The sequence below is a fragment of the Lipotes vexillifer genome, unplaced genomic scaffold (genome assembly GCF_000442215.2).
Source record: "Lipotes vexillifer unplaced genomic scaffold, Lipotes_vexillifer_v1.1 scaffold272, whole genome shotgun sequence".
Lineage (NCBI taxonomy): Eukaryota > Metazoa > Chordata > Mammalia > Artiodactyla > Lipotidae > Lipotes > Lipotes vexillifer.
In genome coordinates, this window is record NW_006772469.1 from 327,849 (window position 1) to 350,526 (window position 22,678).

Here is a 22,678-nt window from a genome sequence, read left to right on the forward strand (position 1 = left end):
AAAATTTTAAAAAAGGTTTACTTCACATAGAATTCACTGTCGTTGAGTGTTCTCCCACTGCCCCCAGTGTAGCTCAAAGGGGTAGACTGTGCAGTTAAGCTCTTTTATCCCTTACTCTGGGTAGCATAGCAGGCTAAACACAGACTTGACATGATTTGACCCTTTCTTTCCTGTATTCTTTCAGGCCTGGGACCAGGGTGAGGTAAACAAAATCCCTATGAGCACAGAATTTAAGAAGACACTCACTCTTAGTGAAATCGCTGGGCCAAAGGATAAGTCTATTTTTTGATTCTGCTATGTATGTATAGCCAATACTGACTGCCAAAAAGAGAGTGCCAATTTATAATGCCACCAAAAAGCAATGAGTCTATCATCCATTTTGCAAAACCTTGTCAATACTGGATGTCACCTGGGTGGGAGGTGTGCGGGGGGATCATTGTTTCAGATTATAGTGGTATCTCAACAGTCTTTCAGGGATATCAGCTAACATACATTGAACATTAAAATGGACTAAGCCTGACTTCCCTGGCAGTCCAGTGGCTAAGGCTCCACGCTTCCACTGCAGGGGGCTCGGGTTTGATCTCTGGTCAGGGAATAAGATCCCACATGCAGCGTGGTGTGACTAAAAAAAAAATTTTTTTAATTTAAAAATAATAATAAAATAAAACAGACTAAGCCTTATCAATGACACCCAATGACTTTGGTAGGTAAACCTTATTTTTCTAATTTTAGAGGTAAGGAAACCAAAGTTTAGACTTTTTAGTTGACTTTCCAAGTCCACACAGCTAAGAGGCTGAACAATGAGGATTTTATCCCGTCAGCTCAGCTACAAACTATGGCACTTTTTACTACATCACGCCCAATCTCTTTATACCGTTTCTTTTACATTTGAATTTCTTCCTTTTGAAATACCTGTTCAAAACATTTTGATTTCTGATTCCGTAATTTGAGCCTTTCAGACATGAAAGTGGCCAGCCTTCTCACGCCCTCTGAGGTTGTGAGGAACAGCAGATGTTTTCCACTAGAGCGAGGCTAGCGTCAGACTGTAGGGTGAGAACGTGAGGCAGGATGTGGTGCAGACCTCCACAGACACAGATTAGAGTCCCTTTTCAGCCAGTTCCTAGCTGCCAACTTCTAGCCACTTAGCATTGCTGTGACTCAGTTTCCTTGCCAGTTAAATGGGGATGATAATACCCCCACAGACTTGTGAGGAGAATTCAATACATTAATACAGGAAAAGCATTTAGTACAGTGCCTAACACTTAGTAGGCATTTACTTAACCAATGTCAGGTAGAACAAAGGAGTCCAAAAAGTTTGGACTTTCAAAAAGTCCAAACCACTGATTATGTACTTTATACTGCATACTGCCATGGAAACATACTTCTCTCTTTCCTGTATCTTTCACTTCTAGTGAGATTCTCTCTCAAGCCACAAGATACAGCCTGCCCAGAACCTATTTCTTAACTGTAAGTACTTTGAAATGAAGCACTTCTTTAAGTGCTTTAAGTGTCTGATTAGGTATGGAATTCCAGATAGCCTGCCTTCTCCTTAACCCTACCTACAAGCTCCCCAATTTAAAAATGTTAATAAATACACACTAAATCTTATTTATTGTATTAAAGGGAAAAAGTAAAATTTAAAAATTGGTAAGCTCTGCCAGACATGTAAAACCAGTCAAATTATATAATGAATCAAATCTTCCCCTCCCCCCAAAAAAAGATACATGAGTGTACTTAACACAATGTAGGAGAAGGAACACAATTTGGGGGGCAAGAAATGCTTTCACTTTCAAAATAACAGAAACATACCTTGAACACTCCTCTGCCCAGATTGCACTGGCCAATGAAAAACCACTGATTATGTACTTTGTACTGCATACTGCGATGGAAACATACTTCTCTCTTTCCTGTATCTTTCACTTCTAATGAGATTCTCTCTCAAGCCACAAGATACAGCCTGCCCAGAACCTATTTCTTAACTGTAAGTACTTTGAAATGAAGCACTTCTTTAAAAGCTTATCTTAGCCCTGGGTGGGGGAAAAAAAAGTTTTCTTTAAAAGTATTTGATTTTCTTGTTATTATTTCTAACATGCAATATTTTTAGGTCCAGCCGAAAGACCAATGTTCTCTTATCTAATTGCTTTAAATTTAGTTAAGTTAGTCAAATTCAACATGTGCCAGGCATGTGTGAGATGCCATGCTTTTCATAAGGTAGTCTTGAATCCTCACCAACTATTGCTTTCAGCAGGCTACATATATTAGGCATTGTGTTTATAACTTGATCATTAATTTCACTCTTTATTTCACACATAGGCATGTTTACTCGTGCTAGTCTAATTTCTTTGTCTTTTGAAACTATTTTGATTTTTTTTCCATTAGAAAAAGAAGACGGAATTTTATAGATTTAGCTAATGAATCATGAGAATCCTTGAATTTTTGGTACGACAGTAAGAAAAACAGACTAGAAGGCTTCAAACTTAAATTCTGGTGCTTTATTTGTATGTATAAAGAAAGAGACCCTTCTCACCTCACATTTGTTAACTTCTGAGATGAGAAATTAGGAAATGGAAATGTTTCAATCAAAGCAAAAAAAAATTAAAATTTAACATTGATAAACACTAGAAAGAAAAGGAAAATCTAAGTGATATATTGATTAATATTAATGTAATTAATGTAGTAGATTAATACTAATTAATATTAATAAGATAGGGGCTGTCCTTCTCAAGAGTGAGGTTTTCCAGGGCAGGGGAGACAGGTATAAGGTTAGTTGTAACTAAAACTAATGGATGAAATTAGGGTGTTTAAAATGTGGGCCAGGGGCTTCCCTGGTGGCACAGTGGTTGAGAGTCCGTCTGCCGATGCAGGGGACATGGGTTCGTGCCCCGATCCGGGAAGATCCCACATGCAGCGGAGCGGCTGGGCCCGTGAGCCATGGCCGCTGAGCCTGCGCGTCGAAGTAGAATGTATGACAGTTTGAATATGCACTCTCTAGAAAATTCCCTTATTGATATTATGAGAGCAGAGCATGATCCTCTTAAGGGTAAGTGATTTTTATTTTCTTATATTATCCACCATTTTGTCTGCTTATCATTTTTCACATGAAAATGAGCACTAAGTAACACCTATCTCATCTATAAAATTCTGTTTGGTAATAAGAACCCTTGTTTTTATGAAAGGTCATACTTTTTCCTTATTTAGCTTTATGTCAATTTATACAGCGAGAAATGTAAACCTACGTCTCTTGACTTGTTGTTTAAGAAAAAGCCACTGTTTAAAGATGCTCATCTCTTCACCAAAGGATGAAGAATGGATCTAGAGGTGTTATAGTCACTATTCTAGAATTCTTTCAAATACAGAAATATTAAAAAATAATAACTTTCTTGGAATACTTACATTTGCAGTTTTCAGTAATTCCATCCTAAAATTGTTCTAGGTTAGCTTCCCTTGTCATTTTTCTTCTACCTGTCATATCATAGGGATTTGAAACTGTTTCAAGGTAGAGAAGCTATTCGCAAAAGTTGGAGCAGATTAGGAAAAAGAATCAGCCCCACTAATCTTACACTATCAGTCTCATCACAGTTACAGTTAACTGTATCTGAAGAAATTCCGTTAACATACTTGTTTTCATTTGTCTGCACATTACATATTAGTAATTATTTTATATTTCTTCATAAAAAATACCACCTTGCCTTTTACATTAATGGTGAAAATCTAGCAAACGGTGTGAACTTGTGATGAGAGATATTAGTTGTCTGTTGCTGCCTAATAAACAGTCCCCAAACTTAGCAGCTTAAAACAATAAACGTTTATTACCTCACACAGTTCCTGGGCGTCGGGGATTCAGGAGCAGCTTAACTGGTTGGTTCTGTCTCAACATCTCTCATTGAATCAAAACTACGGGTTACTTTGTAATCTTTCCGTTTTTAATTCTGTAAAGCCAAGAATTACCTTACAAGAGTTAGCCTAAAGACTCTAGAACTTCAGAGTTGGCAGCAAGATGATGGCTGTGGCTGAGTTGGCAGTATTGATCAGATATCTAAACATTTTTGTTCTGATTCTGGATTTTGCTTGTAAAGGAGTTTCTTGTCTTTCTATTTCCTTTATTGTTAGAGAAGCTCAGGGGATCATTGGTGATTGTCAGTGATGTGTGATAATGTTAATTCTGCTCACAAACTAATAATGATAGTTATATTTTGATTTTTGTTTTTCGTTTTTTTGAGAGCAGTTGCTTCTAACTAAAATCCAGCCCAGTTTTTTGAGTATCTGTAGTTGAGGGCTTTTTTTTTTCACTGTTATCCTGACAGTTCCAGTGGCATTTGTCTTGGATCCACTGTTTAAGAATAGAAACCGGCAAGCAGCTTGTGATTATGAAGAATTTCCCTCTGTTTATTTCCTTGCCTTCTGTAGATGGAAGACGCTTAGAAATTCTAATACAAGATAAAGTCAGAATTAACTGTTACCAGTGAATAATGAAAACTTTTTCATTGTTGTTTCTCCCAGTCTTCCTTAAAAAAGCCCTTTGAACATGTTAAGAGAAAACATTAATTATCTCACTATTAATTATCTCAGTTTTTCTTTTTTTTCTAGCCTGTTTTATAATAAAAGTGGAGGAAAACCTAGAAAGAAGACTTTGAAAAAGAAAATGGAAGCAGCATAAGGCTAAGAGGAATTTAATAATTAAAAAACTCAAGTTAATTCAGAATTATTTTGTTAGAAAAATTATCTTTGGATGTGGGAAGGGGAAAAACATGCTTATCACCACCTTTAGGAATCATGGTGACAAATCTCTATTTCTAATTGGAGTATTTTATGTTCTACACTTATTATGACAGGGAACAGAGAAAAAAATAAAAGAAAAAAACATTTTGAGAATGCTTCTCCATATAGAATTAAGAAATAAGACTGGTACTTCTGCCAAATTGCCATCATATACCTTTTAAAAATTATCTTGATACCAAGTGCTTCCACTTGTTTTTTTTTATTTTTTTTTTTTCCTTGCGTTATGCGGGCCTCTCACTGTTGTGGCCTCTCCCATTTGCGGAGCACAGGCTCCGGACGCGCAGGCTCAGTGGCCATGGCTCACGGGCCCAGCCGCTCCGCGGCATGTGGGATCTTCCCGAAACGGGGCACGAACCCGCGTCTCCTGCATCGGCAGGCGGACTCTCAAGCACTGCGCCACCAGGGAAGCCCTCCTTTTTTTTTTTAAAGCATTTCGTGCAACGCCTCTTCTTCCCAGGCCCCAAATATGGGAAGCTATCACCCAAAACTATGGTTTCTGTCATGTGAGTACTGAGGTTTGGGATATAGGATGTCTGGCAGTCTAAAGGAGTTCTAGGGAGAACTGCCACTGTGTTTTCAGGGCTGAGCACTAGCCTGTGTCTGATGTGCACCGGCTCCAGCGGGCATCACGCACTAAGACCGCGGTAGCGGGCGTGTTAATGGGCACCTACTGTGTGCCAGGGCCTGAGCTAAGCTTTTGCGTTACATCACAGAACACAGCCCACAGAAATTCCCTGCCCTTGTAGAGCTTACGTTCAGGACTGGGAGCTTTCCCCCAAACCAAGGTGATTATTGTAAAAAGGGTGAGCAACAGAAATGACACAATTGCAATTTCTTTATCTCCTTTTTCATGAATCCACAGAACGAGTTTGTTTAGAAAGCTGTGGATGCTTCTTACTAAAATGAAAAACAGGCATGCGCACTAGAAGTAGAATCTGGGGACCACCTAAGAGGTGTTAAAATCATTGGGGCCAGGGGCAGGAGGTTGCTGATGATAGTTTCTTTCTGTCTTACTTCCTGATCAGAAGTGAGCTGATCAGCCCATTCATCTGATGAAAACTTTAAAAAATGTATCACAAATGCCTGGTAAGACTGAGCGGCCGCGGCTGGCGGAGCGGCAGGGTGCCGGGCAGCGGTGCCCCGACCCTGTCCCAGACCCCGGGCTCCCTCGCGCCTGCCCGGCCAATCTCGGCTCCCACCAAGTCCGGCAGGTCCAGCCGCGTACGGCGACAGGGACCAGCCCGGGTCCCAGCCTCGCGGACCCTCCCCGCGTCCGCGAGACGCAGCCGCCTGGAGCTGGCCGCGCCCTGACTGCGGCCGACCCTGCCCTCGGGCTCCGCGCTGCCTGCCCGGAGGGATTCGGGGGCAAAAAGTCGGGTCCCAGCAGAGGAGACGGCTGGGTACACAACTCACGTACTGGGAGGTGGAACGTGGGTGCCTGGCGGAGAACACCTTCTGCGCCATCCTGAGGGGCGAGAGGTCACGGCGGTGAGAAGCCCATCCTACCCTCCGCCCCGCCCTGCTGGAGCCCCGGGCCCTGCTCCTGCCGAGGCCACACCTCCCCCGTGCGCCGGAAACGGGGAGCGAGTGGGCTCTCCGCCCCAAAGGGAAAAGCGGGGGCTGCTGATGGGCCCGGTTGCTTTGATAACTTGGTTCAGCCTGACACCGGCGCGCCCCGCCACCGGCGGACTGTCCTGCCCTTGTCCCTTCTCCCTGCAAGGGAGGCAGAGCACAGCCAGAGGCAAGTTCGCTTCGTTCCATCACCTGGTGATCCTACCCTTCAAGATAGACTCCTGCCTACAAAGACACCCACAGATAACGCAGGCCCCGAATGATCGCCCCACCCCCGCCCGCCACCTTCCCTCCTCCCCCCCATTTTTGTTCACTTACTAAACCTTCTTTCGCAGTGTTTTCTGTGAGATCCACAGTGGTTAGCCTCTCTTATTGTAAAAGAGCAGTAAAAAGCCATTATGGCGCATTAAAAAATAAATAAAGCAAAAACCAAAATTAAAAAAACACTAATGCATATAAAAGGACAAACCTAATAAATTTTAAATAAGCTTCAGCTATTCTGAATGCATTTTATGGTGTTTTATACGAAAAAGAGAAATTCTTTAGGATGGTTCCTAAGAATTATAAGTGGGAAATGCAACCACAGTTCAAAAATATTCTTATGGCTATGTTTATATTATATACTACTTGGATTTGGGAATGTACGTTTTACAGCTTTTGTATTTTTCACTCTAAGTCCTATGGGGGCTCTCCTCTTCTCATATTCTCTTATGTTTTGTTTTCTTATTTTTTAGAAATAATTTCAGATTTATGAAAAATGTTGGAACAATAACACACAAAAAGACAAACAATAACAAATGTTGGCCACAATGATGGGACGCTCAAACAAAATGCAGCAGTTTTGGAAAACAATGTGAAGCAGTTCGAAATGCTAAACGTGACCTTGGTGGTATAGTGGTGAGCATAGCTGCCTTCCAAAATGCAAAACATAATATTAGTATTTTGACCCAGCAATTCCACTTCTAGATAGACACCCAAGAGGAATGAAAACAAATGTCCGCACAAAACCCCGTGTGGTACGCAGATAGTAATAGGAGCGTTATTCATAATAACAAAAAAGTAGAAGCAATCTAAATGACCATCAGCTGATCAATGGACAAACACAAAATGGTATATCCACACAATGGAATATTATTCAGCAGTAAAAAAAAGAAAAAAAGTACTAATGCTGTGGTAAGGGTGAACCTTGAAAACATTATGCTAACCAAACGAAGTCAGTTACAAAAAAAGCATATATTCTCTGATTCCATTTATATGAAATGACTAGAATAAGCAAACCAATAGAAACAAAAAGCAGATTAGAGATTGTTTGGACGTAGGGGAGGCGAGAGGAAGTGGGGAGTGACTGTTAATGGATATGGGTGCTAAAGGGTGTGTGCTAAAATATTTCAAAATTAGATTATGGTCGTGGTTATGCAAGTATGAATATACTAAAATCACTGAACTGTATCCATTTTAAACGATTGAATTTTATAGTATGTAAAATATTTCTCATTAAGATATTTTTTAAAATAACAGGGACTTTCCTGGCAGTTCAGTGGTTAGGACTCCACGTTTCCATTGCAGGGAGTGCGGGTTCAATCCCTGGTCGGGGAACTAAGATCCCACGTGCATACGGCACAGACTAAAAAATACAAAAATAAAAAAGTAATACACAGAGTCCCCATACACCCCTCACTGGCTTTCCTGGTTAATGTTTTACATAACAATCGTACAAATACTGAAACCAGGAAATTAATATTGGCAAACTGCTATCACCTAATTAATCTACAGATCTTATCTAAATGTTACCAATTGTCCCACTATTGCCCTAAGGAAGAGAAAAGCAGCTCTTGCCATTGTGGAGCTGGCCCAGTGCTGTGAGCTAGGCTTTGGTGTTGCAGCAAGCTGGCCTGGCACTCACACCAGGTCTTTTTTTTATTTTTGAGATATAATTGACATATAACATTATATTAGTTTCAGGTGTGCAACATAATGATTTGATATTTGTATATACTGTGAAATGATCACCACAGTAAATCTAGTTAACATGCATCATCACACAGTTACAAAATTTTTTCCTGAGATGAGAACTTTTAAGATTTATTCTCTTAGCAACTTTTAAATATACAATACAGTGTTATTAACTATAGTCACCATGCTGTACATTACAGCCCCAGGACTTATTTATTTTACAGCTGCAAGTTTGTATCTTTAGACCACCTTCACCCATTTCTCCCACACCCTACCCCTCACCTGTAACAACCACCAATCTGTTCTCCGTATCCATGAGTTTGGTTTGTTTGCTTGTTTTAGATTCCACGTATAAGTGAGATCATCTTGTATTTGTCCTTCTGTGTCTGACTTATTTCACTTAGCGTAATGCCTTTAAGGTCCATCCATATTGTCCTTCCCACTGGGTCTTGATGTTCCCCTCTAGCACATGAACAATTTCACAGAGCATCAGCATCAGATAAGACCATGATGGATCAAATAAAAGCACTAACACTCGTAATCATATTTGAACACAGATGAACTTTAAACATTATCCAGGCCACAAAATACCAAACATTTCCCTTTCCTGACTAATATGAGTGATTGCTGTTTTTTACCTGTTGCAGGGTTAGGCTTGCTCTAGTCACCTTCATTCCCATAGATAAGATTTATTAATATACCCAGTCATAGCATTGTCTCCACTTTCTGGAGCACATCAGTATGTTCCATTACTGATAATATCAACTTTGGTCACTTGACTAAGATAGCGTCTGCCAGATTTATCCACTAGAGAGTTGCTGTTTTTCTTTTTGTAATTAATAAGTAGCCTGTGGGGAGATACTTTGAGATGTGTAAATATGTTGTTTCTCATCATACTTACAAAGTCTAATTTTAGCATCCATCTGTGAGTCTTTCCTATAACAATTATTACTGTAGTGTTTGCCAAATGGTGATCTTGTATTTCTGTCACTCCCTGTATATTCATTAATGGGAATTCTCCCTCATTTTATTTACTATTATTATTATTATTATTATTATTATTATTATTATTATGGCCGTGCCATGTAGCCTGCAGAATCTTAGTTCCCTGAGCAGGGATCGAACCTTGCCTCCTGCAGTGGAGACGTGGAGTCTTAACCTCTGGGGACCACCAGGGAATTCCCCCCTTCTCCCTCAGAGTAAATAAAATTTACTCTTTTATTTATATCAGTAGAGAGTTGCGGATAGTTTAGTCTATGAATTATAATCAGATATTAACATTATTTGGTTACACAAATTGTCCCAGATTTAGCCATTGGAAGAGCCATCAAGTTGGCTCTGAGGTCCTATCTCTAATCCATATTTGCACCCTTTTTTACTTTTTGGTACACAAGATGTTCCAGGCTTATCTTGTACTTCCCTTTCCCAGCCCTGGAATCATCCATTTCTCTAATGAACTCAGGCTCTTTTTTTAATTGGAAAATGGTATTTAGAAACCAAGATTTGGGCACAAGGTGTGTTCATTGATAGTGGGTTGTTGTTGCTTCCTCTCAATGGAGAGGGCTAGGAAATATTTATGTATTCATACACATTTCTATATCTCTCTGTGTGTATGGGTGTGTGTGTGTGTACTGTAAAGTTGTTGTTGCCTCAGTGACTTTCTAAGTGCCTGTTTTTAACTTTTACCAAGTTATTGCCCACTTCTAAGTACCCATCCCCAGTACACGTGTTCATAAGCCTTATAATGACTTCCCCATCTTACCCTTTTCCTACTTTCCATGTTGACCCAGTTACATTTAAATTACCCAGTGAGAATGCTTCCTGCATACCACAAGCTACCCGACTCACGACCCTCAATAAAGGCAGTCGCCCATGAGTCCTGGCTCTGCTCTCTCAACGCCTGCTGTTACCAAACTTCAGGCTTTTAAGGGACTTTGCATGGCCCTCTGGGCATGTCATGCCTCCCCCTTTGGGACCTGTGAGTAGAATAAATTCTTTAATTTCATATGCTTGTCTGAATGGGATTTCCGTAGCTGTGTCGGAGTGACCCTTAAAGACCCCACAAAGGAGTCTTACCCCCTCATTTACAACTGTGTGTGTGTGTAAATAACCATGAGTTCATACCACTGATTCCAATCCAATTGGACTCATACTAGCTGTCCTCCTTTCCTTATTTGTAATTTCTTTCTCTGACAGGGAAAAATCTCAATCTCATTATCCACAGTATATTATTCAAGCCATAGATAGATAGATAGATAGATTTCGGAATTGCTAACTCATACCCCTGTGAAAAACAAGTTTAGTAACTAGAGTATAATATTTGTCAGTTATTTTTTTTATAGCTTTATGTTATATAGTCAAAATACTTTCCAAGGTTATTTAGGTTACCTTTTTCTTCCTCAATGTGGTTATAATATTAATTGTAATACAGTCAGGTCTATTTGTTACTGTTTATATTGCATTTTGGGATCTTGCCACATTCTCGTTGATTTTGACTATCCATTTATGCATTGACTTGATATGTGAAATATTACATGGTTGGAAGAGTCAGAGCCATATGAAACGGTACACTTAGAGAAGTGTTGCCCCCAGCCCTGCTACTCCATTTCCATTCTCTCATTCTTTCCACCTCATTTACCCTGAACATAACAAGTTTCATTTGTGTCTGGTTTATTCTTCCTGTATTTCTTATTGCACAATTGAACAGATACATGTGTGTTTTCTTATTTCCCTTTATTTCTTACATGAAGGATATCATACCAAAAACATTCTTTTGTGCATTTTTTTTCCCACTTATATATATCTTGGAAGTTACTTCATGTCAGTTTATAGAGCTCGTCTTCCTTCTTTTTTTGATAGCTGCATAACACTCCACTGTGTGGGTGTACCATAGTTTATTCAACCTGTCTCCCATATAGTGCTTACAATTATTTTGCAAAAACAAACAATGCTGCTAGGAATAACCTCATGCATATGTGTTTTTGCATTTTTGGAGGTATATCTTCAGAGTGAATTTCTAGATACGGGATTACTTGGGCAAATGGTAAGAGTAAGTGTAGTTTTGTTAAGTATTGCTAAAGTTCCTTCCAGAATGGTTGCACCATTTTGCATTCTCACCAGAAATATGTGAGTACCTGTTGCTCCACAGCCTTGCCAAAAGAATGTGCTGCATACTCTTTAATTTTTGCCACCTGACAAGTGTTTAATTTGCATTTCTTTAATATTGAGTGAGTTTGAACATCTTTTTTAATATACTTAAGGTCATTTTCATGTCTTCTTTTGTGAATTATCTGTTCCTGCCTTGTCATTTTATCAACCTTGGGGCTTTTAAATTTCTCTCATTTTAAAGATTTTCTTTTTAATACTTAATGTCAGATTTTGTCCTCTCTTTGTGTACCTGTAATCAGTTTATTAAAACTTAGAAAAATATATGTTTGCAGACCACACTCACTAATGGGAAGGGAAATACCTAGCGCTGTTTTCTGATGGTGATAAAGTTCAACAGACAGAAAACTTTAAAGAAACATTTTAAAGCTTCTTCCTTCTTTCTAAAAAAAATAAAAATAAACTCGTTTAATAGTCATCCAAAAACACTGTGTCCTTCACATGAAGCTGTTTGCTAGGACTCAGGGTACCATTTATAATGATAGACCTGGTTAATTTACAATTAGCTGTGATGAAGCCTGGGCAGATTTAGACATGTTTGAACCATTGTTGATACGCTTTCAATTGCGTGGAAAAACATCCAAGATGTTGCTTTGTTTCATATACTGCTCTCTCTTTTTGTCCATGGGAACTACCAAACTAGCCAGGCATTACTAAGCAATGCAATCTAGAAAGAAACCCAGTTAATTCAAGAAATAGAAAAAGTGTAAAGTAATATGGAACAATGGAGGTAATTTGCTTGTTTTTGACACTGCCCTATGAGGGAAATAATACAAGAAAGCATTAGTATAATCACATTGCCTGAGTATCTCAAAGCACTGTATTTTCAATTTTAGTGTTTTTCTTTTGTCCTGAATTCTGAAGTAGAAATGTATTACATCTCAGTGTTTAGCACACTGTGAGTGAATCAAACATATAATAAGTGCTTAATTCAAGAAGACAAGGAAAAGTACCTTCTATTAGACTACATTGAAGTTGGTGCTAAAGGAATAAATATGAAAAGAGAGTTCCAGTTCTCAAGGAGATCACAACAAACCAATGAAAATGCCACCCTGTAATAAGTGCTGTGATGGAGCAGGGCTCTAAAGCTAAGGGGCAAAGGGAGGGACAGGGACTGTGGAGTGAGCCAGAGAATGATTTGAATTTCATAATTTACTTAAACTCTCTGAGCCTCCATTTTCTCATCAACTCAATAAAGATAATAATTCCTACTTGGCAGGGCTGTTGCAACATTAAGTGGACAGTGTGAGTCTAGCACAGTGCCTGATATAGGGTAGAATTTCAATGAATATTAATTAATATTATTGCCAATAGATATTTGTGGAAATCATCAAAAGAAATTTCCTTGCTGCATTTTTGTACATTTTAGCCATACTCCCTGATACTAATCTGATTTTTTTTATTGTTCATTAAATTCATCCCTAGACTTTATCTCATAGAAGGTACTCATAGAAGGTACTTTTCATTGTCTTCTTGAATTAAGTACTTATTATATGCTTAATTCACTCACAGTGTGCTAGACACTGAGATGTAATACATTTCCACTTCAGAATACAGGACAAAAGAAAATACTCTCAATAAGCACAGAAGGCGGATAGGTCAGAAACCATTTCCATTTTTACAGATTAGTAAGAGGAAATTTAAATGACTAGTTAAATAACTAGGCTGATCAATGACTAGTCCAAGATCACGCGGTTTAGGAAACCAGAATTTGAGCAAAGATATTCTCACTTCAAATCAAATCAATGTTGCATGACCCCACACTGCCTCTCATGATGGAGAGAAATTAGGACTAACCTAACAAAATGTACGTCATAATAAACTTTGCTGGGGCACACCATCAGGGTTTGCCCCTAACACGTACCAAGGGTCTGTCAGCACTGACAGTCTGCACTGTCAGAGGGATACAGGCTCCAGGTAAATTTGAAGTGAAGGACCAACTTGGATGCAGGAAGATTGGAGGGGACTACTGTGATGTTGTGGTTTTCAATAAGAAATACATATTTGGTTTTCATTCCTGTTCATGGCACAGAGCTCCTAAAATCTTTGGAATTTCTTACATGGTAAGAGCAATAAAGGTGTCTTGTTATTCATAACAAGCCCCTCTCAACTACAGAGGAGTTTATGCTAATGAAGTGACTTTTTGGAAAGCCCTTGAGGGTGCTAGTTGCCGGGGAAACCAATCTTTGTTCAGAGGGTTGAAACTTTTTGCCCCAGCTCTCAGACTTCCAGGGGAGGGGAGAGGGGTTTGGAGACTGAGTTCAATCACCAATGGCCAATGATTTAATCAATCATGCCTATGTAATTAAGGCTCCATAAGAACCCAAAAGGACAGGGTTCAGAGAGCTTTTGGGTTGGTGTGCTGGGAAGGTGGCCCACCCCAAACTCCACAGGTTCTGAACCTCACCCTCTGTATCTTTTCATCTGGTTGTTCATTCATATCCTTTAATAGCCTTTGTAATATATCAATAATCTAGTAAGTAATCTATTTTCCTGAGTTCTGTGAGCCACTCCAGCAAGTTTATCAAACCTGAGGAAGGGGTCATGGGAACCTCTGATCTAGTTGGTCAGAAGCACAGGTGACAACCTGGTCTTACAATTGGCATCTGAAGTAGGGGAGGGAGGGCAGTCTTGTGGGACTGAGCCCTTAACACGTGGAATCTGACACTGTCTCCTGTAGACAGTGTCAGAATTGAGCTAAATTGTAGGACACTGTATGGGCAGGCTCCGCAAGATGTCTGTTCTCTTGTTCTCTGTACATTCTCTGCTCACCAGTCCCTGCTTCACCTACATTCTATTCAGAAGACTGACCTTCCCTAATCAGCAAATACCTACGTAGTTGCCCCCAGCCCCAGCTAGTGATTGTTCTAAGCTTTAGATCAGAATATCTCCCCTGTGATAGCTTATCAAAGGGCTGGTGAGAGGCTGTGCTCCTCTGCTGGTTTCCCTGGTAACCAGTGAGCCAACCTGATGTCAATCCCCCCTAAAACTGGTAACCTCCCCCTCCCCGCATCCCCTGCCCTGGGAGCGAAGACTGGTGGGCTGTCACTCCAGGACCTTGCTTCAGAAATGTAAGATCCCCCTATCCATTAAACCATTGATGTTTCTGTCACTGACTCTGGGCTCTTTCTTCAGTCTCTGGACAAGTACAGGCTCGCAGGGTGCAACCCAATGGACCCCCAGCTGGTGTTGCAGAATTGCTTGATGTGGAGAAAAGCTACCACACATTTGGTGATCACAGGTGACAGTGTTCTGTGAGTAGACAGAAAACAGGGGAGTTTTTCCCTTACAACTGCTCATCAGAAACAAGTCCACAACAAAAGGAAACATAAAAGAGGGGCAAGAGGAGAAAGGTCGAGAGTACACAAAAGCTTAGGATGGTGCAATTTTACAGAAGTCCATTTCCGTAATTCACTACTCCTTTTGTCAACTGAAAAAAAATGCACAACGTGAGCGTTGTGAGTTGTTTTATTTGGAGCCAAATGAGGACTATAGCCTGAGAGAACAGCCTCTCAGATAGCTCTGAGGAACTGCTGTGAAGAGGTCGGAGGGGAGATCAGTATGCATGCGATTTTGGTGAAGGGGGCACGTGCGTCAAGCACACATTTTGGCAGAGGCTTGCTGCTGGTCACGGGGAGCAGACGCCTCCGTTAATGATTTTAGTGCTTTTCTAGATGTGAGAAGATGTAAGAAATGGGGCTCATAAAATCTCCTGAAAAATATCTAACTCTCTGAAGGCCTGTTCTGCCACTGTTTCCCAGAACACACAGTGCCGCATTCCTGATCACCGTGCTGAACTCCTTTCAGGGTGTGTTGAAGGTCAGCGACTGCAGTGGCGGGTGACTTCGTTCTTGTAGAACCAAACAGCGCGCAACAATTTTTAGTTGGCATGGTCATTACCACGGGTTTCCTCATTTGTTTCCCTGTCTTGTGTGGAGACCAGGCACCTGTTTAAAACAGTTCTTATAACCCTGTTACGTTCCCTAACGCCAAGAGAAGAATCTGTACATTTTACCAGTTCAGTGAATCCCTTCCCCCAGGGGCCTCTGCAAAAATTCTGTTCTTCAAAGTTCAACAAGTCACTTGGTCTAAATTGCCTCACTTGCCCGTGAAGCAGAGTACCTCAAAACAGGCTTCCAAGAGCAACCTCCAGGCTACTTACACCAAGTTTTTCCTTTCAGACCACAGCCACGTAAGCATCGAAAATGCAAGCTCCACCTCCGGTGGTCATTGTAACTCAGCCTGGAAGTGGTCCGGTTCCTCAAACCTCTAACTGGCAGACGGGCATGTGTGACTGCTTCAGCGATTGCGGCGTCTGTAAGTGCTGGGGAAAGTGCGCCGTAACTGATGCGGAGGTGAATTACCAAAGACCAAATCCATCCCTCATTCCTCCCTTATTGTGTAGTAAACGTTCCCCACTGATGCCAAAGTACCCTGTGTGTCAGGCAATGCTTTGTAAACAGAAAAAACCTGTACGGATTGTAAATTATTTCTTCTCCACCCTTCGAAGAATATTTTTACTCCTAAAATAAGTTCTGGAGTTAAGATAACAGGCAAAAAGCTGATAACTCTAACAATGAACAGACTTGGCCTAATGACTATAAATAGACCATACATCATATTAAAAGATCAAGTTTTACTTGATTAAAAAAAAGACTGCTCTTGTTACACATAAATTAAGCTCATTATTTTATAGTTACACTGTGCCGAGTAAACAAGGGATAATTTTCATCCATGGTTTCAGCATGAGCTCAGAGAAGAATTATTTTATTTGTACATTTAGCTTTGTTATACACCTAAGAATAAAGAATTCTGAAGGCAATTAACTTCTCATTGGGTGAAATATCTCTGACTCTCCTTGTTTTTTGTTTTGTTTCTTTTATGAGAGCTCTCTAAGTAAACTTGGGAGAGAGGAAGTTTGAGAGAAGATGGGGGTGTCAGAGAGGTCAAATGCTTAGTTCTCAACACCGAGCAGGAAACAAACAAACCTGCCTATATAACAAATTTTGCTCTGAGGTTTTTGGTTTTGTTTTCGTTTTCCGGCCTCCTTGAAGTCTACACAGTGTTCTGAGACAGGAAAGGAAAACGTGTTAACCTTTAACTTATCACTGGAATTGAAATTTGAAATCGAGTTAATAATTACATTGAAAAGCATAAAGGGGGGCTTCCCTGGTGACGCAGTGGTTAAGGACCCGCCTGCCAATGCAAGGGACACGGGTTCAAACCCTGGTCCGGGAAGATCCCACATGCTGCAGAGCAACTAAGCCCGTGTGCCACAACTACTGAGGCTGCGCTCTAGAGCCTGCGAGCCACAACTGCTGAAGCCTGTGCGCCTAGAGCCTGTGCTCCGCAACAAGAGAAGCCACCGCAATGAGAAGCCCACGCACCGCAACGAACAGTAGCCACCGCCTTCTGCAAGTAGAGAAAGCCCGAGCGCAGCAACGCAGACCAAACGCAGCCAAAAATAAAGATGAATAAATAAATTTTTTAAAGTAGATTGTAAAATAATATTTAAAGTAATGTTAGATATTAAAAATAATATTTTTTTAAAAGCACAGAGGGAAAGAATTACCTAGGAAATGGAACAGTTGGGTTTATTGATTTGCTCTCGTTGTCCTACTGGATGACCTGGGGTGATGACTTACACTTCTCAGGACATTAGTTCAACATCTGCATATCATAGTGATAATGAAACCACAATAATAAAACCTTCTAAAGATGAACATTCTAATCCCCTAACCCCTAGTATTGTTACTCGAATAAGTGAATTACAAGTCCTAATATGAGCTTAATATCTTCATACAGAATTTCTTAATTGAAGATCTGACCAAATCATTCTCCCTTCTTAAAATATTTCAGAGGTTCCTCATGACTACCGTGACCCATTCTGAGCACTCGTACTTCCTCGTTATCCAGTCTCCAACCCGCCATGAGTCCAGCTTCATCCCCATCCCATCCCTGGCTCCAGCCATGTTGAATGAAAACCAGCCATTGCCGAGACATACCATGTTATCTAAAGAGGCTCTTTTCCCTTTCCTCTACCTATAAAATTCCTAATCATCCTTCAATATTTCAGATCAAGCAACATTTCCTTCCCAGAGCACTGGAGGCCCCATTTGTGTGAGTGACTCCTTGGCATCCTGAGTAGGTTTCTGCTGGAGAACTTTTCATATGATCTAACTTCCCTTCTAGACTTCAGACAGAGGCATTGTCAGTACTGAGGATAATCTCTGGAACATGGCTAGGTTTCAGTGAATCATTCAATACATGGATGAAGGCAGTACTACAAAAAGAATACAGACTTTCCAAGGTGTGGTTATTCCAGAAATGATTGGGTGGGGAGAAGGGAGAAGCTGATGCGTTGCTGAGCAAAAGCAGTGAAGATGGACTTGGCAGCAGGATGTGTGACAAAGACCCCAGGATTTGGACTGCCATTCATGAAAGCACACTAACTTTCAACTGTGGTGGGGGCAGAGTGGAGTAATTTGTACCTCTGATTTCATGTGTCCAGGTCTCTGTGGCATATTTTGCTTCATGTGTCTTGCATGTCAAGTTGCATCTGATATGAATGAATGCTGTCTGTGTGGAACAAGTGTTGCAATGAGGACCCTCTACAGGACTCGATACGGCATCCCGGTGAGTCTCTTACGACACTGTATCATTCAAGTATGCGCCCACGTTCAAAATAATTGTCATAAACATGGAGACAATTTGATGGTACCCATCATCATACGAATTTGATTAGTAGGAGTTTCCTAGCATCTGCAACCTTGTATTCCATTACTGTAGCAATAGATCCTCTGGTTATGGGACCTCCTTCTACGTTTCTGTGAAAACCTTAGAAAATAAACAACTCTTGTATTTGCAATGTATGTCATACAGTGGAAGAGGAATGTTCAGAGCCTACTATGCCCCAGGTGTATTACATATGTTACATCATTTAATCCTTACACCAACCCCATAAAGTAAGTAGGCCCACCAGGCAGAATTCCTTCTTACTCAGGGGAAGTTGTTCTTTCTCTATTAAGGCCTTCAACTAATTAGATGAGGCCCACCCACATTATGGAGGGTTACTCTAAGTCTACTGATTTAAATGTTAATCTCATCTGAAATATTATCTTCACAGAAACATCTAGAATAGTGTTTGATCTAATATCTGGGTACTATGACCTGGCCAAGTTGACACATAAAATTAACCATCACAGGAAACAAATATCAATAAATAGGCAGAGGGCTTCCCTGGTGGCACAGTGGTTGAGAGTCCACCTGCCGATGCAGGGGACACAGGTTCATGCCCCGGTCCGGGAAGATCCCACATACCGTGGAGCGGCTGGGCCCAGTGGGCCATGGCCACTGGGCCTGTGCGTCCGGAGCCTGTCCTCCGCAACGGGAGAGGCCACAACAGTGGGAGGCCTGCGTACAGCAAAAATAAATAAATAAATAAATAGGCAAAATATTTTAGGAACTTATTTTATTCCATTGAAATTATTTTATTTTTTCATTTGAAAATATTTCTTACTTTTTAAATTATACAAAATAGTACCTATATAGGTAATTTTAAGACAAATCCAAACACAGAGGTATATAAAATAAAAAGTGAAAATCTCTACTCAGTGATAAATTCTATTAGTAACTTGGTGGTCTCCTTCCTCACATTTCTTTTTCCTATGCCTATAAGGCATATACATATAGATTAGATGTAGCTATAGCTATAGATCTAGACATATGGGGTTTGGGATTTGCAGGGCTCTTTTATCGCTTTTTTTTTTTAATAAGTTCATACTATATTGTAACCTGTTTTTTCCATTAATATATGGTAGACCCCTTTTATGTCTGTAATACAGATTCTTTTTAATATCTGCATAGTATTCCATCATAGAGATAACATACTTAATCACTTCCTTATTGATGAAAGGTTAAGTGATATTGCAGTTTAAATAGTTGTACGTATATGATTTTGTACATGCACTGCTATTTTTGTAGGATAGTGTACTAGATTAGATTGACAGATCACAGGATATGCACATTCAAAATTTGAAAAATACTGTCAAGTATCCCTTCAAAAAGATTATATCAATTTATAATTTATTAATATTATATGTGTGCCAATATAATATTTTTTCATGTTGTCTGTCAGAGAGGCAAAAATGATATTTCCTTGTTGTTTTAGTTAAATTTTTATTAGATAGATCAAGCAACTTTTTGAAAATTTATTGTCCTTTTTCATTTCTTCTATAAATTATCTGTACATATACTTTGTTCATTGTTTTATTGAGTTGTTTGTCTTTTCTAATTGATTTGTAGGAGCTCTTTATTTATTATGCTATGACTATTTAACATGAAAGTTATCAACTTTTTTAAAGGCTTAGTACATAATCAGTTTTTTTAAATGCTCATTAGGAGTTTGAAAAATTAATAACAGTCTGAAACTAAAACTTTAGTTGGTTTTGACAAAATTTGGAAGATTGGAAGGAAGAGGAAGAAACAAAGATATTCTAAAGGCTTTGTCTGGCATTGATAGATAAATACACATTTTTTTATAAAAAGAACATTACTGAGGTATAACTGACTTACAATAAACTGCATATATTTAAAATGAACAATTTGATAAGTTTAGACATATGTATATACCTGTAAAACCTCACAGTCAAAATAGTGAACATATTCATCACCCCCAAAATTTACTCACATCCCTTTGTAATCTTTCCATCTTTCCCCTCCCCTCTTCCCCAAGTAACCACCAATATGCTTTCTGTCACTATAGATTAGTTTTCATTTTCTACCATTTTATATAATAGAACTATACAGTGTGTAGCTTCTTTCACTCAGTATAATTATTCTGGGATTCTTCAAATCATTGTGTTGTGTAAACTTAAATGTGTTAAGAGGGTAGATCTCATGTTAAGTATATATTTTTAACCCAAAAAATAAAATTAGAAAAAAAAGAAAATATTTGTATGGCAAATAAGAACATAAGAAGATGTTCAATATCATCAGTCATTAGAGAAATGCAAATTAAAACCACAATGAGATACCACTACACACCTTTTGGGATAGCTAAAATTAATCAGCCTAAACCACACCAAGTGTGAGCAGATATGGAGGAACTGAAACTCTCATGCACTGCTGAATGGAATGTAAAATACAGTTTCTTAAAAAGTTAAATATACACCTACTTTTTGGCCCAGCCATTCTGCTCCTAGATATTTACCCTACAAAAATATATATCCATACCAAGACTTGTACACAAATGTTCAGAGCAGTTTTGCTTGTAATAGCCCAAAACTAAAAACCACCAAAATGTCCCCCAGCAGGTGAATGGATAAACAAATTGTGATCTATCCATATAATAGAATACTACTTAGCAATAAAAAGGAATGAACTATTGACACCCACAACAACGTTGATGAATCTCAAGATAAATATAATGTTAATAGCCAGGACATGGAAGCAACCTAAATGCCCATCAACCAATGAATGGATAAAGAAGATGTGGCACATATATACAATGGAATATTACTCAGCCATAAAAAGAAGCAAAATTGAGTTATTTGTAGTGAGATGGATGGACCTAGAGTCTGTCATACAGTGAAGTAAGTCAGAAAGAGAAAAACACATACTGTATGCTAACATATATATATGGAATCTTAAAAAAAAGAAAAGAAATGGTTCTGAAGAACCTAGGGGCAGGACAGGAATAAAGACACAGATGTAGAGAACGGACTTGACATGGAGAGGAGGAAGGGTAAGCTGGGACAAAGTGAGAGAGTGGCACGGACTTATATACACTACCAAATGTAAAATAGCTAGTGGGAAGCAGCCACAGAGCACAGGGAGATCATCGGGGTGCTTTGTGACCACCTAGAGGGTTGAGATAGGGAGGGAGGGAGGGAGGGAGGGAGATGCAAGAGGGAGGAGATATGGGAACATATGTATATGTATAGCTGATTCACTTTGTTATAAAGCAGAAACTAACACAACATTGTAAAGCAATTATACTCCAATAAAGATGTCAAAAAATTTTTTTTAATATATAATGTTAAGTTGTGGGTAAAAATTTAAGGGTCATTGCTAATAAAAATTAGTTGTGGAACATCTAAAACTACTAAAGGGAACCACAGGAACCAGGAAAGGTCTATTCAGCCAAAAATGAAAAGAAGGAAAAAAATACCATTTGATGAATACCAAATGTAAAATAATTTGGCTATCTCATGGGTGGGAGTGATTTAGATTTCTCAGCTGTGCTAAAATGTCTTTACCTTTTACTATTTCTTTTAGTGTGTTTGTGGTGAGTCTTTGAGAGTCTGACCTCTTACATGATAGGTGAATAGCTGCCCCACTTATCTCACCCCTCTTCTCTTCTGGGGCCCCAATGCCCACATTAGGGTCATCTGTTAAACTGCACTGCAGGCTGTGTTCCAGGCAAGGCCACAGCTGGCAGCTCTGGGCTGGCCCAGCTGCTCAAGCTGGCATCAGTTATCCACTCATCTTTCATTCCCCAGCCCATTCTTCCTCCTTTCTGAACTGAGAGTTTTTGGTTTGGGGTTTATCTAATACCATGCCTCTGACTATGTTAGGTTTCATGTTCCTTAGCTCTGTTTTACTTTCTCCATCAATGTAATCCCATCTGCTTCATTTTTTTTTTTCCAAAAATTGCTCATGATTTCTGGCTCACTAAATCCCCCCATCCCTGTTTTCTAGTACAGCTTTCGTTTTAGTTAACAAAGTCCTGCAAGCACATAGTTTTTTTAATTATCTAATTTATAAGGTTTGTTAAGGAAAATAGTAGTCCCCAGACTTCTCTCCCCTACTTCCTCTTTCCCAAGGCTGATCTTTGGGTGTTTACCTCCGTATCTCCAAATAGTAGACTTGTATTGCTACTTTTTGACTTTGCAGTTTGGGGCATTGTCTCTGGACTTCCTACTGTGGAAGATGGGAATTTAGTTCTGTTTTATCCCCCTTCCCCACCATTGACATGCACCCTACCCCTACCTCACTTCTTCCAATATAGTTATATATAATTTTGGTTAAATCCGTATTTAGTATTTATATTATGATAGCTCTGCTTGCTCTTCAAAGTTGAGTTGAATCGTGTAGTGAACTATGATTGCCTTTTCTACTAAACTTTGTTTTTCCTACCATTAATAATGCTTGGCTTTTTCATTAGGAGTTTTTCATTTACTTAAGAGTAGTGCAGTCCCAAACTCTT

At 39.5% G+C, this 22,678-nt stretch overlaps 1 protein-coding gene across 1 annotated transcript in view; it reads left to right on the forward strand.

Annotated features, from left to right (window-relative positions):
* Positions 1-1,389: 1,389 nt before the first annotated feature.
* Positions 1,390-22,678, forward strand: part of LOC103085370 (placenta-specific gene 8 protein) — a 33,820-nt gene continuing 12,531 nt past the window's right edge. The window contains exons 1-3 of the mRNA XM_007447533.1: positions 1,390-1,467; positions 15,651-15,786; positions 17,981-18,105. Of these exons, the coding sequence (XP_007447595.1) occupies positions 15,675-15,786; positions 17,981-18,105 (237 nt within the window). The 5' untranslated portion in view covers positions 1,390-1,467; positions 15,651-15,674. The remainder of the gene's footprint in view (positions 1,468-15,650; positions 15,787-17,980; positions 18,106-22,678) is intronic.